Source organism: Belonocnema kinseyi, chromosome 5 (assembly GCF_010883055.1).
Source record: "Belonocnema kinseyi isolate 2016_QV_RU_SX_M_011 chromosome 5, B_treatae_v1, whole genome shotgun sequence".
Classification (NCBI taxonomy): Eukaryota; Metazoa; Arthropoda; class Insecta; order Hymenoptera; family Cynipidae; genus Belonocnema; species Belonocnema kinseyi.
Window position 1 is genome coordinate 115,546,599 of NC_046661.1, and position 13,952 is coordinate 115,560,550.

At 45.6% G+C, this 13,952-nt stretch overlaps 1 protein-coding gene across 2 annotated transcripts in view; it reads left to right on the forward strand.

Moving 5' to 3' along the window:
• The window catches only part of LOC117173512 (sodium- and chloride-dependent glycine transporter 1), a 74,454-nt gene that overhangs the window by 28,236 nt on the left and 32,266 nt on the right, over positions 1 to 13,952 (forward strand). For both annotated transcript variants that reach the window (XM_033362137.1, XM_033362136.1), the window contains exon 4: positions 1,923 to 2,081. In XM_033362137.1, the coding sequence (XP_033218028.1) occupies positions 1,923 to 2,081 (159 nt within the window). The remainder of the gene's footprint in view (positions 1 to 1,922; positions 2,082 to 13,952) is intronic.

The following is a 13,952-nucleotide window of genomic DNA, read 5'->3' on the forward strand; positions in this document are numbered from 1 at the left end:
CGCATTTGTCTAACCCAAATTCCATTCCAATTTCCTTAGTATATCGTTCGGCAATCCCCAGAGCTAGATGCAGTTGCTCTCTGTTTTTAGCATAGATCTTAAAATCGTGCATGTAAAATACCATGAGTGACCTTGTACTTTCGATCTGCAGGTTTGCCGCACAAGTGCCCGTCGGAATGGCGCAGTGCTACAGATAGTGGCAATAATGTAAGGCAAAAGAGGAGTGGGCTCATGGTGTCGCCCTGAAAGACACCTCTCTGAAACGTGACCTTGTTAGTTGTCACACGATTTTTGCCAGAAGAGATAGTAAATCTGGTTTTCCAAAGCGGTATCAATCTCTCTATGTACCCAACTATTTGCGGATGAACCTTTAAGATTTCCAAAAGACAGATGATAAGTCTATGAGATGTAGAATCGAAAGCTTTCCGATAATCAATCCAGGCCATCGATAGGTCACGCTGGTAGAATGCTGCATTTTTGCAGACACATCTATCGATGAGAAGGTTCTCCCGACATCCGGCTACGCAGCAGGCAGGAGTATTATGCGCCCTTCCACCAACCACTCTGGAATCGGCTCTTCCGACTTCAAATATGAGGTGAAAATACGGGCCAAATGCTAATGGGTTGAAGAAAACTTCTTCCACCAGAATGTTTTGATACAAGCTAGTCCCGGTGCGGAATAGTTCTTCATCCCTCTTAATACTTTTTTCACCTCCTCGGTAGTGATGGATGGGCATTCTTTATCAGGTGTTATGAGGGCAACACATAACTCCTTGAAGCTATTTATATTTTTTGAGTCTTCGTCCAGTCTATGTTGAACTTCGTAGACTTCTCTCCAAAATACTTCGAAGAGTCGAGATGGGTCATAGAGAACCTGTTGATTTTCTCTGACCCATCTCTCTCCGCTCTAGACTTCTCTGAGCGTCAGATAGTATCCGTATTCTCTCAACAATATGCTGCCTGATGGTCAGCAGCTTTGACTTGTTAAGTGTGTGATAACTGGTCCGGAGTTCGCGCGCGAACTTTCGAACCTTGGCGGTAAAATTCCTGCCAGATGTGATGTAGTCAATCACACATTGAATGCGGGACGCGTACTGTCTTGCCCAGCCTATCTTTATGGCAAGTTGATGCATTCGTCTTTTGGTCTTATGATCAGTTGTTGGTTTTGTTTTACGGTTCGCATCGGCCAAAGCTCTCGCTGCATTATACACATAATAATTGATAGCCCAGAGGTCGGATTCACCGAAAAAATGTCCGCGAAGCTCGTCATCCATTTCAGCCAGATCTTTAGGCTTGAGAGAAACCTTGGTGTTGATGTTTCTCCGGGTCGTAAAGCATCGCTCTTCATCTATTGGATGCCTGCCCGCGGTTGGTCTTAGTGTCGCCTCTCTTTCTTTGTTGCCGGCTTGTTCTAGCTGGGGTAGAGTAGGCGTTTCGCTTACATAGCTCCTTTTACGGAGTAGTTGAGCATGGTTTCGCAGACGTTGCTGCGAAAAGTGCGATAGCTCCGGGTGTTTCTCGCACCACAGAGCATGCAGCCGTGCAATGTAAACCCGTTCACGGGCCACACTCGCATCGTAGCAGTCTAGCAAGCCGTGATTTAGTTGCTCCGTCCACCCAAAGGTCACGAGATCCCGCCGATCCATCGCATTGTATCCATTTTCATTGGCTCCCCCAGCTCTAGATTGGTCGGCATTGTTGGCCGACCCATTGTCGGGAGCCCTGCGCGTTCTGTTGTTTTGAACCGCACTTACTACAACTATGTTTGTTGTTGTCATTGTTGTTCCCACGAGAAGCTAGGGAATGTCTTTAACGGCTCCTTGATTGTTAAATATAAAAAATAGTTTTTCTCTTTTAAATTCTACATTCTCGTTTATTTTGTTTGAATTTGAATTAATAATGGCTTTTATGTAAATATTCAGGTCAATATGCAAGTCTGGGCCCAGTGGCGGCCTACAAACGTTTTTGCCCTTTACTTCGAGGCGTTGGATATGGAATGGTTTTGGTCAGCTCGGTAGTGATGCTGTATTATAATCTTATCATTGCTTGGACGCTCTACTACATGTTTGCATCTCTAGCTGGTAAGCTCTGATCCACTAAATTAAAATAATTTTTTTTAACTACAGCAAAGGTAACAACACGTTACTTATTTTAAAAAAGTAACGATAACGTTAACGCGTTACAATTTTTGGGTAACTGTTATTTGAATTAACGTAATTTACGATAAGTTACTTTATGAAATATATTCATGGTATTGTACTTCATTATATGCAATGATTACCAATCGGAAGACATATTTACAATATACCAGGGGCTCTATTATCGAGTTCGTTCGAATGGTAACTTACGTATACAAGAAGGTAGTCATTTCTCTCGAGAACTTTTCGAACTTGCGATTCGAGTTACAGTAAAAGTCCGATAACTATCCAACTTCGGGGCTTGTAGGGGCGGAAAATTCCAGGAATTGCGGACTTATCGGATGCCCCCAGTAAGAGCACGATATAAGGTGCGCGCATGCGTAAATCTTGGGCGCAAATCATTAGAAAAAGAGCACACGTGGTGGGAGAACCACAATTACTGTGCGTGCCCTAGGTGTGATGATCTTTTAAGGGAAGCGTACACTTATCGGACGGCAAGTTATCGAACTTGTACTGTATTCGTATACGAATATACTTAACAGCATTGTCACGTTTAACTCGCAGCAAAATTCTAGTGATTTACTGGTGACAAACGATTTGAGATAATGAAATGATTTATAGAGTCGCATGTGAAATGCACCAAACAAGTTAAGGGTTTCAAAATTGAATTCTTTCGCTGTGAGCACGTGGTTCTGGGTAAACTCATTAAAGATATATTAAATATAAGATTATATAAAAATATAATATGAAAATGTGTTACTATTCATATTTGTGTGTAATATGATACTAGTAAAGAAAAATATGGCTAAAAGTGCATTTGAAGTTAGGTAGACAGACAAAATTGTAGATTTTTTTTTACTTTTTCAGCTAAATTAATTTCAATTGGAAAGAAAAGTCAATGGCTAAAGAAATATTGATTAATTGAAAAAATATCTTCAAATAATTACCTTGCTTAACTTATTTAATTTTATTATTACATTCTTTTCCATAATAAAGAAGGTATTGGTTTTACCTGAAAACTGACTTTCGTGGATTTCATAAAATATCGACGTCTTGAGGCCTCCTGAGTCACAAATAAATAGTTTTTATGTCGGTATTTGTCTGTCTGTCGTCGTCATTGATCGTCATTGTCGTCGTCTGTATACCAGATAACGTTTGGAAATTATATAAAATCATGATTTATTAGGCAGTGTAAACGTTTCTGGCACATTTTGCCAAATTAGAATGTTCTTTTCAATATTTTCATTGGATTTATAATGACATGTACCTACAATTTTGAATTAATTCTTTTTTAACCTCAAATCGAAACATATTTCCGAAGAATTTGAATATGAAAAAGGATAAAATATTCCCAAATGTTGCAACTTTTATACCAATTAAACGATACATAATCCACTTATTGTATCAATTTGTAAAAAACATTTGTTTTTATCACTCTCTCTCCTGTCACCTTTTTTACCGCTTCATAAATCGTAAAATTTAATCACTACGCATGATCAAACTCTTGATTTGTATACGAACATAGGTTTAGAGTGGCATATACCCATTCTTTGCATGTCATACGAGACTTTTCAAGTATACAAACTGCCAGTGAGGGTTCGAGAATAGGGTTCATTGAAAGTATTTGGAAGTCGCAAAATTCGTATACGAAAAAAACTCGAGAATAGAGCCTCAGGTCTGTCCGGAAATTATCCGACCTTGTGCTCTAAATTTGTACCCACCTATGCTATTGTCCAAAACAGGTATTTACCATTTAGCGGGGACTTGTGAGGCTTCCTGCTAAGTAAAATGGATCTGCTAATTTTTAGTAGACAGGCGTACGAAGTTGATTAAAATTCTAGCCGCGTACGTGTCGCATTTAAGGATGACGGAACGCATTGAACAAAAACTGTGCATTAAATTCTTCCCAAAACTTGGTCAGTAATGTTCGGAAACTATCATTATGATTCGGAAAGTGTTTAGTCATGAGTCTATAAGTAATACTCAAACTAAAGAGTGGGTTTCGGAGATTTAAAAGTAATCCTACTTCAATGGAAAGTGACTGTCATTCTAGAAGACACGTAACGGCCAAAACACCTAAAAATGTGGAACGAGTGAGAGTGTTAATTGTTGGAAATCGTTATTTGACAGTGCGAGAGATAACAGAATACCTTGTGATTTCATAAACTGTTGCTGCTGAAATTTTGAGCCAAGATTTGGTGAGGACCCCAGGACAATCTGGAATCAATCAGAAACGACCTACAAATTTTCAAATAGGTCTTTACCAGTTTTCAAGCCAGTCCGCCACTACCTAACCCTCTCTCCTTCCACCAACTTATGTCCTTGGAACCACTTCTCGCATTAATTCAAGGGCATGGGGATAAGGCTAGTAAGTCGTGCTTCAGCTTTAAACATACATTGCCTGCTTGGCGTTCACCTCATCCTCGTTCTATACCCGATCAAGATGCTCGCATCGTCCTTAGTAAAGCGGTGGTACCGCACATCGGGTCGTCGGCTTTCGGCATCTTGGTGGGGTCTGTTTCTTCAGCTTGGACGTCAGGGAGGCTTCTTAGTTGAAGCTGCCTCCCTAAAGGCCGAGCACCTTATCGTCCCCGGAAGGTGATCTATCCGGGACTTCTCCTGTTTTTCGGCGCAAAGATAGCACTGTTGTGTACATTTGCACTAGACAGCCCTATAATCTTCCTTGACACATCTCCAACAGGACTTCGTTCTGCCAGGGCCCTCGCAACTGCCATTATCTGAAGCCTAGGAAGCGGTAGCAGCCTAACCTCTCTATCTTCTTTTGTACGCAACAGGACACGCACCCCACCTTCAGGTGTCCTCTGCGCATCAGTCTCGCCACCAACTCTTCTGTCAGCTTCATGAAAGCCCTCAGATTGCCTCTGGAGAAAATTTTCGTGAGGCTGACCTTTACCTGTCCTACATTGTTGCTGCCGAAATGGCTCCTTACGGCCGCTTTGACCTCATCTGCGTCTATGGTAGTGTCCAGGTATAAGATCTCGACCTCCATACGAGGGACGAGCTTGCGCTCTATTCCCTCTTCACCTACCGCTCCTCTTATTGCCGCTGACAGCTTGACTCTTCCCTTTCCTGTAGGTCCTAGTTTCACAAGGACCTCTCCGTTTCTGGTTTGCCTGACCCCCTTGATTTTCACGCAAAATGCGTTAGGCTTAACTTTCGGCTTGAGGTCCTTGAGGACCTCTGCGTAACTCAAACCTTCGGCCTGTTTGATTAAAACCGACTCTGGTCGAGAACGCCGCTGCGTCTTCTTCTGCTTTTTGCCGAAACCAGGTTTTTTTCTCCTTCCTTCTTGTCTGGAGTCCAGGTCACGGGCATTCAAGCGTTTCCGGTCCTCCTCTTCTTAATCATTTGTTTGGAGCTACCTGCATTAACGGGACTCAGGGTGGGTTTCCTTTTTTCCCATGATGCGGAGCCGGAGTTTCCACAGCTTTTTCAGTCTGTGTCCTAATGTGGCTTGCGTCCAGCCTTATGTTTTCCTCCTTTCGGGCTCTCTCCGTTGTCTTTGCCAGGCGCCCAACATTGCGCGGGACTTATGATTCCATAAGGTCGCTCTGCCTCCTTGAAGCATGCACACCTATATAAACCGGGAAAATGGTCCGTCGGGGCCTCGTCCGACCTGTTTGAGCACAGGATGCATTTAGGCCTTCCAGAGCAGTCAGGTGCTGTGTGGTCGTCTTGGCTCGAGTTCCTTACATGCAACTGCGATGTGTCTAAAACCATGGCATTGATAAGATCGTGCCACCTGTACTTTGATTCGTACTCGGCAATTTACCCATCCTATCTTGATGTGACCTGCCTTGTCTAGCTTGTTTGCTGTCGTCCCATTTAAAAGAGCAAAAGCTTTCAGGCTTCCTCTAGAGTCAGATTTCGTCATATTGATTTTAGTATCCTCGTTATATTCTTCCCCGAGAAAAGCTTGAAGGGCTACTTTCACTTCTTCAGGTTCAGTAAACATATCCAAATCTCGGATCCCTACCTGACACTTTGGCGAGAGTAGGTGAACTTCTCCGCCCTCCAGTACTGCTTGCTTAAGTGCTCCTCCGAATTTGGTAGTAGTAGTAGTAGTAGTAGTAGTAGTAGTAGTAGTAGTAGTAGTAGTAGTAGTAGTAGTAGTAGTAGTAGTAGTAGTAGTAGTAGTAGTAGTAGTAGCAGTAGTAGTAGTAGTAGTAGTAGTAGTAGTAGTAGTAGCAGTAGTAGTAGTAGTAGTTTTTTTTTTGTTAAAGGAGTAAAACGGAAAATGCTCATGCACTTACCACATTCGAACTTTGGGGACCATGAGCCCAATATGTACACATCACGCATATATACGTAACGTATATATACGTGAGATGCACACATGGGCAAATAGTCCACAAGGAACGAACGTGAGTGTGGGACTCACCAACCGGCGCCTACCCACTTAACCAAACTCCTTTTCCTCCGAACCGTGGACTCCGGAACCGCTTTTCGCATTACTTCAGAGTCCAAGGTTATTGGTTAGTAAGCCGTGCTTCGGCTTCCTTCCGAAATTGCCTGCTTGGCATCCACCAGGTTCAAAGTATAGACCTTCAACCAGCCTCAGCTAGGGTACGCGTCGTCCTCGGCAGAAGAGACAGTTGTCTCTTCTCGGGCTCGCCGGCTTTCGACCCTGTGAGATGGTCTCCTGTACTATTGAGCCTCTCTCTCCCTGAGCTGCTCTTCTGTTTTCTTCTCTCTGAGAACCTTCTCGACAAAGTGAACGATGGAATCCCATTTTGTCTGAGAGCTGATCATTAGCGCTCCGACGTTGTCCGGTGTCAAGTTAACGCCGATCTCCTCTTCTAGGGCCCGCTTTTCTTCTGACCATCTAGTGCACGCAAAGAACATATGCTCTGCATCGTCTACCTCACCTGGGCAGTAATCACAGATAGGGCTAGGCTTCCTTTTCCTGCGGAATAAATAGGCATTGAAGTGACCGTGACCAGAGAGGAACTGGGTGATGTGATAGTTCACATCACCGTGTCCCCTGTTGATCCACGGTTTCACTTCGCCTATTATCCTGGCAGTCCACCTACCCACGTTCTCTACCTGCCACCGCTCCTCACATTTGAGAAGCGTTTTTTGCCTCTCCCTGGTCGCGATGGCCTTGTCGTCACTTACCCTCTTGGCCTCGTATATCCTTTTCCTCTCAGCAGCGAGAAGGTCAATGGGGATACATCCCGATATGACCAACACCGCCGGACCCGATACGAATCGATACGAGCAAGCCACCCTGAGGGCTCCCTTCCTTTGAACTGCCACAAGCTTTTTTATGTGGCATTCATGTCTCAGGGCATCAGCCCAGATCTCGGCACCGTACAGCATTATTAAGTGCGCCACGCTCAATAATATTTTCCTCTTGCAGCTTCTCGGGCCAGCGACGTTCGGCATTAGCCTCGCCAGCATGGCGAACATTTTTTCCGCCTTTTCAGCCGCCTTCGTTATTTGAGTCTTGAAGGTGAGTTTCTCATCTATCCAGGTACCTAGGTACTTCAACAAGTCATCAGCGAAACCAATGAGCTTGGCACCAACGGGAAGATCCATCAGAAGAGCATCGTCATATACGATGTTCCAGAGGTTAGGTCCAAGTACTGACCCCTGGGCGACTCCTGCTGCAACAACTGCAGTGCGTGTAACCTCTGTCGTTTCATAGATGAGCTACCTATCATTAAGGTAGTCACCTACTATGCGCAGAAGGTACACTGGCACCTCGAACCACCTTCTAAGGACGTCAAGAATGTCAACCCATTTCACAGAGTTGAATGCATTCTTGACGTCGAAGGTGATCATTATGCAAACCTTCCTGGAACAATGATTGCCACTCCAGGCTCGTTCTACCTCCCGCAGAGCATCCCTAATAGCTCCTACCGTCGATCGGCCCTCACGAAAGCCGTGCTGGTTTTCAGCGAGTCCACCTGCTGCCTGAACTTCCGCTCTCAGCCTGGCACGCAGCATCTTTTCAAGGAGCTTCCCGATGACGTCAAGCATACAGAGTGGTCTGTATGAAGACGCCGTGATCGGGGGCCCCTTACCCTTGTCTAGCAGAACAAGTCGCTGCTTATTCCATCTGGAACAAAAGACTCCAGATGCAAGGCAGGAATTAAAGAGGATGAGCAGTATGAACGGATGTTCTTTTGCTATCAACCGAACCACCTCCATCGGGATGCCGTCAGGACCGGGCGCCTTGTTGCATACCATTGTGGAGGCTGCCATCCACAGTTCCTCCTTAGTGAAAAGAGGGACCGCTTCAGATAGCGCTTCCTCTATGATGTCGCGGCTTGGGTGATTGGGAAATAACTCCCCAATCACTTGCTCCATCAATTTGGGCTCCATGGCTGCGGCTGGCGCACGTCCGTATAGCTTTCCCGTTACGATCTGATAGCCAAGTCCCCAAGTGTCTTGATCAACGGCCATTCTGACCTCAATCCACTTGTGGCGCTTGATCTTTTTGATGGCCCGGTTGAGCACCTTCTTCGCGTTCAGGTACTCCCTGTTGGCCTGGGCTGCGTCTTTACGTTTTCTGCGGTTCCTAGGAATTTTTCGCCTCAAACTGAAGCAAACAATCCTAAGTTCCGCAATCTCCTGCGTCCACCAGTATACCGGCGGTTTCTGGGGTCTCAGGACTCTCTTCGGCATTGAAGAGTTGCATCCCTGCACAATCAAGTTGATAGTGCTGTCTGCAAACTCGTCAACGTTTTTCCTGGAGGCGGCCGGATGTGCTATTTCCTCCAACATACAACTGCCCTTTTCAGCGATTGTGCTAAGAAGTTTAGTCGAGCTGAGTTTTCTAGCATTCCAGTCCTTCTTTGCTCCTACGTTCATGCAGCTGCTGCTTGCACTCGAGGACCTACAGCCCATACGGATGCTGATGTGTTCGTGGTCGCTTGCTGTATAAGCCTCGAGCACCTGCCACTCGTGCACCCTTCTCGCTGCGCCCGGCGAGGCCATGGTGATATCCAGAATGGTCTCTCGGTAGCCCCTTCTCCGAAAGGTAGTTGAGGTTCCCGAGTTCAGGATGGTCAAATCCAGTCTGGCCATCATGTCCGTCACCTCACGGCCTCTCGGGTCTGTCCAAGCCATGCCCTATTCGCAGGACTTTGCGTTGAAATCGCCCGCAAGGATGACATCGCCGTCAATGGTGGAGCAGAAATCTTCAAGCTCCACCATCCTTCTGCGAAAGACTGCGATCCCCCCGTTCGGCGAGAGGTAGCAGCTGACGTCGGTGTCCCTCCCGTTCGAGATCCACACAAAACCGTCTCCCTTTCCATGTTTCTGCACCGGGAATTTGGTGCTGTTGACCACCCAGATACCTGCAGTACCACTGTCGTCACAATACCAGTTTGGGCCTTTGCCGTTCTGATACTGCTCGCTGACAATGTAGAGGTCAGCCTTTTTTTCTTAAGCCAGCCGAGACATTAAATTTTGTGCTAGCCTACAGCGACCAAGTTTACCCTGGAGGAGAACCGTCATCGCCTCGAGTGGTTGCACTTTCGGTCAGCCTCTCTGTAGACCACACACTTGCACAATTTGCTTCGGTCCGCACCTTTACATTCGGCTGCCGTGTAACCGTAGTCGAAACAGCGGAAACAGCGAACCGCACGCACTTTTTCCCGAATTCGGCATCTGACCCAGCCAACTTTTACATGCCCTTGCTGTAAAAGCTCTTTGGCATCTGAAACCTTCATCTGGACGAAGGCCATCAGACTCCCCCTGGTGTCCTTCTTTGTCATATTGATAATGAAATCATCTCTCGTTTCACACTTCAATGCAGTATGAAGGGCCATCTGCACTTCATCTGCAGTTGTCGCGATGTCCGAATCGAAGATTTGGATTTACGTCCGCGGTGCTAGCTGACGCACAACTCCGGTCTCCTTTATCACGCCTCGCAGGGCTTCACTAAATTCTGACTTCTTTTGAGCGGTGGTGGTCTTGCCAAATTCCAGCAAAACACCCCCTTGGAGCGTTTTCCAGATGGCCTTAATCTCCACCCCCATGTCCTCAGGGTTTACGGACTTCTTAATGTCCGTAACCACTTCCGCGTAGCTGCGACCAACTACAGGCTGTATTATAACAGCCTCTGGTCGTGTTTTTCGGCGCTTTTTTCTTCTTGAGTCCCTTTTGCCGGCTTTCGCAGTGTCGGCTTGGGCCTTACGATCTCTCTTCTTCTTTTTTTTCGGCACGTCTACCCATTCCTGAGTGGCACCTGAAACCTGTGGCTTCTTGGTAGGCCTGAGCATCTCTCCGCTGCTAGGACCTCTCGGCGGAGCTCTGGTCCACTAAAGGTTTCTGGGAAATAAAAACACGATCGCTGGTGCTTGGGATAGCATCTACAGGGTTTGGAAATTCAAGCCCTATCTGTACCAGTGATTGACTGAAACCCTTTAATGCTTTAAGTGCTAGCTTTATTCCATCCTTTATCTCCCTATCAAGGTTCTTCCTGTCCTTGGCATGGGATTCCATACCTTTTATGGCATCCGTAAGCATCCGTAGTAGCTCGCCTATTTCGTTCTTTTGGCTCCCCCCAAAATCCTTGGAGCCGGTATCGGCCACCGGGGCTTTCACCCGATCGGAACCGATAGAGAGACTGATACTCTCTTGGGATAGTACGTTTTTCAAAGAACTACTCATGTTTGATTTGAAATTCGGGGTTTCTTCCCCTATCTGGTTTTTGTCCGCCCCGGGTATTTCATTTCCCCGGTACCACCCATATCTGGGAGGCATTCCCCTATCCGCAACATGGGGAGGCGCCCGATGGGTGTCCAACAACCCCGCACGGGAGTGGCAGTAGTAGTAGTAGTAGTAGTACTAGTAGTATTAGTAGTAGTAGTAGTAGTAGTAGTAGTAGTAGTAGTAGTAGCAGTTCTTCTTTGTTTTGTTAAAAAAGTAAAACGGAAAAATGCTCATGCACCAGCCACATTCGAACCTTGGTGACCACAAGCCCAATATACCAATGCATAGAGTAGAAGGGGGTAATATTATGAATTGACTTTAGCGACTGAACTACTGAAGTAAGTTTCTTGTCGTCCGTAAAGTTGTTGCCTTGTTGACCAACAATTCTCATGCATGTAAGTGCGGTTGTAGTGGTACATCAATCTTAATAGTTACTGCGTCATTGTTAAAACTCGAATTTCTGCAGTGATAGTTTTTTATAGTTGTCTCCTCAAAAAAGCCGTACATCTTTCGAAAAATAATATCAGGTGAGTATTTGTCCAAGTGAAATTTTCCGCTGAACACGAATCCAGTGTTGGTTTGTTGATAATTTCGATTGTAATTAGGATTCCTAAGGGTCAAAGTGACAGAAGTGCTTTGGGGTAATGTTGTGAATGTGTTTGGGGGCAATATTGTGAACTATAGTATTAACCCTTTGAGTCCGGGACCCTTTTCCCGGCATGCAAAAATTCTGAAAAAATTCAGGAACAACGTATGAGGCGTATTGAGGCTGCCTCCACATACAAGTCACAAAATGCAGCCCCTCGATAAGGGAGTTTTCGGACCATTGAAAACCTATTACAACAATTCATGCAAGACGTGGATGTTCAATCATCCAAACATTCCAATTACAATCAACAACGTTGCCGACCTTGTCGCCGAACCGATCCACAAAGGTGCCTCATCCATGAATATCATCAGTGGATTCAAAGCATCAGGTATTTGGCCATTCAACAGGGATATCTTCACGGAAGATGATTTTCTGGCATCTTTGGTAACTGATCGTCCGTACTTAGACGAAGCCAACTCTTCAACATCTGAAACAGAAACGTCTGAGCCAAAAACACCCGGCACATCAACATCCGATCGAACGATCCATGGTACATCGACATCTGATACAGCAACACCTACAACATCAATGTCCGATTCAGCAATTCCTGGTCCATCAGTCTCCGATCCATTGGATGCCTTAAACGAAAATATGCAGCTTGATGTTCGCAAAGCAAATCTTAACCAAACGCTCGCGCTCGAAACTCTTCGACCATTGCCAAAAACTTCAGCTCGTAAGGCAAGCAGTCGTGGTCGCAAGCGTCGTAAGTCTGCACTTCTCACCGACCCCTAGATGATGGAGTCCTTGCGTAGTGAGCAAGAGGCAGCGGCCCAAAAGAAGGCAACTCAAGTAGTTAAGAAGCAATTGGCTGCCGATAGAAAAATCAATAAAGAGATAAAAAAGCGACAAAAAGAAGCTGAAAAGTCAGCAATAGTTACCGCTAAAGCATCCAAAATCAATGATACTGAGAAGGTTATTCTGAAGTACCAGACGAAGCGTCATCGTTAAAAAAACTATTTTTTTTATTGATGTTCATCACATACCCGCGTTTCTGTAGTTGATCACGTTTTTCGTGTTTGTACCTCACCTGATTCCATATAAATACTTAAATTCTAGTTTTCGTGCTTTTCTATTCTTTTCAATAACTTTTGTGACTATTACGGACACATGTTGGTATGTTTATTGCGACCAGAAACTCATTCACAACATTACCCCCCAAATTGCAAAATGTCAAAAAAACCACTTTTCGTTTTTCGCTCGTAACTTACCGTCATTATTTTTTTATAAAAATCTCAAACACGGCAAAACATAGATAAAGTATTTCCCTATCCAACATATATTTGTTTGTCAGAATCGGTTGAGAAACATGGGTACACGAGCCCTTCAAAGAAACGTTCACAACATTACCCCCTCCATACATACACGTGAGATGCACACATGGGCGCATAGTCCACAAGGAGTGAAGGTGACAGTGGGACTTACCGCAAACGGCACCTACCCACTAAAACCTAACTACTTTCCGACCAACCCATGTCCTCGGAACCGCTTTCACATTACTTCAAGGACATGGGGATAAGGCCAATAAGCCATGCTTCGGCTTCCAACTATTGTCGCCTGCTTGGCGTTCATTTCGTCTCGTGTCTACGCACAACCAAGATGCTTGCATCGCCCTCAGTGGTGTAGTGGTACAGCACATCGGGTTCGTCTGCTTTCGGCATCCTGGTTGGATGCCATTCTATAGCTTGGACGTTCGGGAAGTTTTCTAGAAGAAGCTGCCTCCCTGAAGGCCAGGCACTTTATCGTACACGGGAAATGGTCTGCCTGAGGCTTCTCCTGTTTTTCGGTACAGAGATAGCACGGCGGTGTGTTTTTAAACGCCACATCCCTATTTCTCGCCTTGCTACACCTCCAACAGGATTTCATTCTGTCAGGGTCTTCGCAGTTTGATGCTATGAGACCGAAGTCTAGGCAGCGGTAGCAGCGTACCCTCTCTATCTTCTTCTGTACGCGACAGGACACCCATCTCACCTTCAGGTGGCCTGCGCGCATCAATCTCGCCGTTGATTCTCCGTTCAGGTTCACGAAAGCCCTCAGATTACCTCTGAAGGGTCTTTTTCTGAGGCTGAGTTTTATACAGGGTTCGATTGAAAAGTAATAAGCCTTATTTTTTTAAGCAGTTTTATTAAACCTTTTGGCTTATACAACTAATATTCTTAAAAATAGAACCCTTGAGCGTCAATACACCGCTGGTAGCGGTCCTTCCTTTGCAGGAAACATTTTTTAAACTCATCCGCCGGAACCGCGTTCAATTCGGCTGTCACAGTTTTGTGGATCGCCTCGATGGACTTGAAACGCCTCCCCTTCAGCTTTCTTTTCAGGCTCGGGAACAAGAAGAAGTCCGGAGGGGACAAGTCTGGGCTTTAGGGAGGGTGGGAAAGCACCGAAACCCCCATCTTGGCCAATGCAGAGGTGCAGAGGAAGGCGGTGTGCGCCGGCGCATTGTCGTGATGAAGGGTCCAATTTTTGACGAGGTCGGG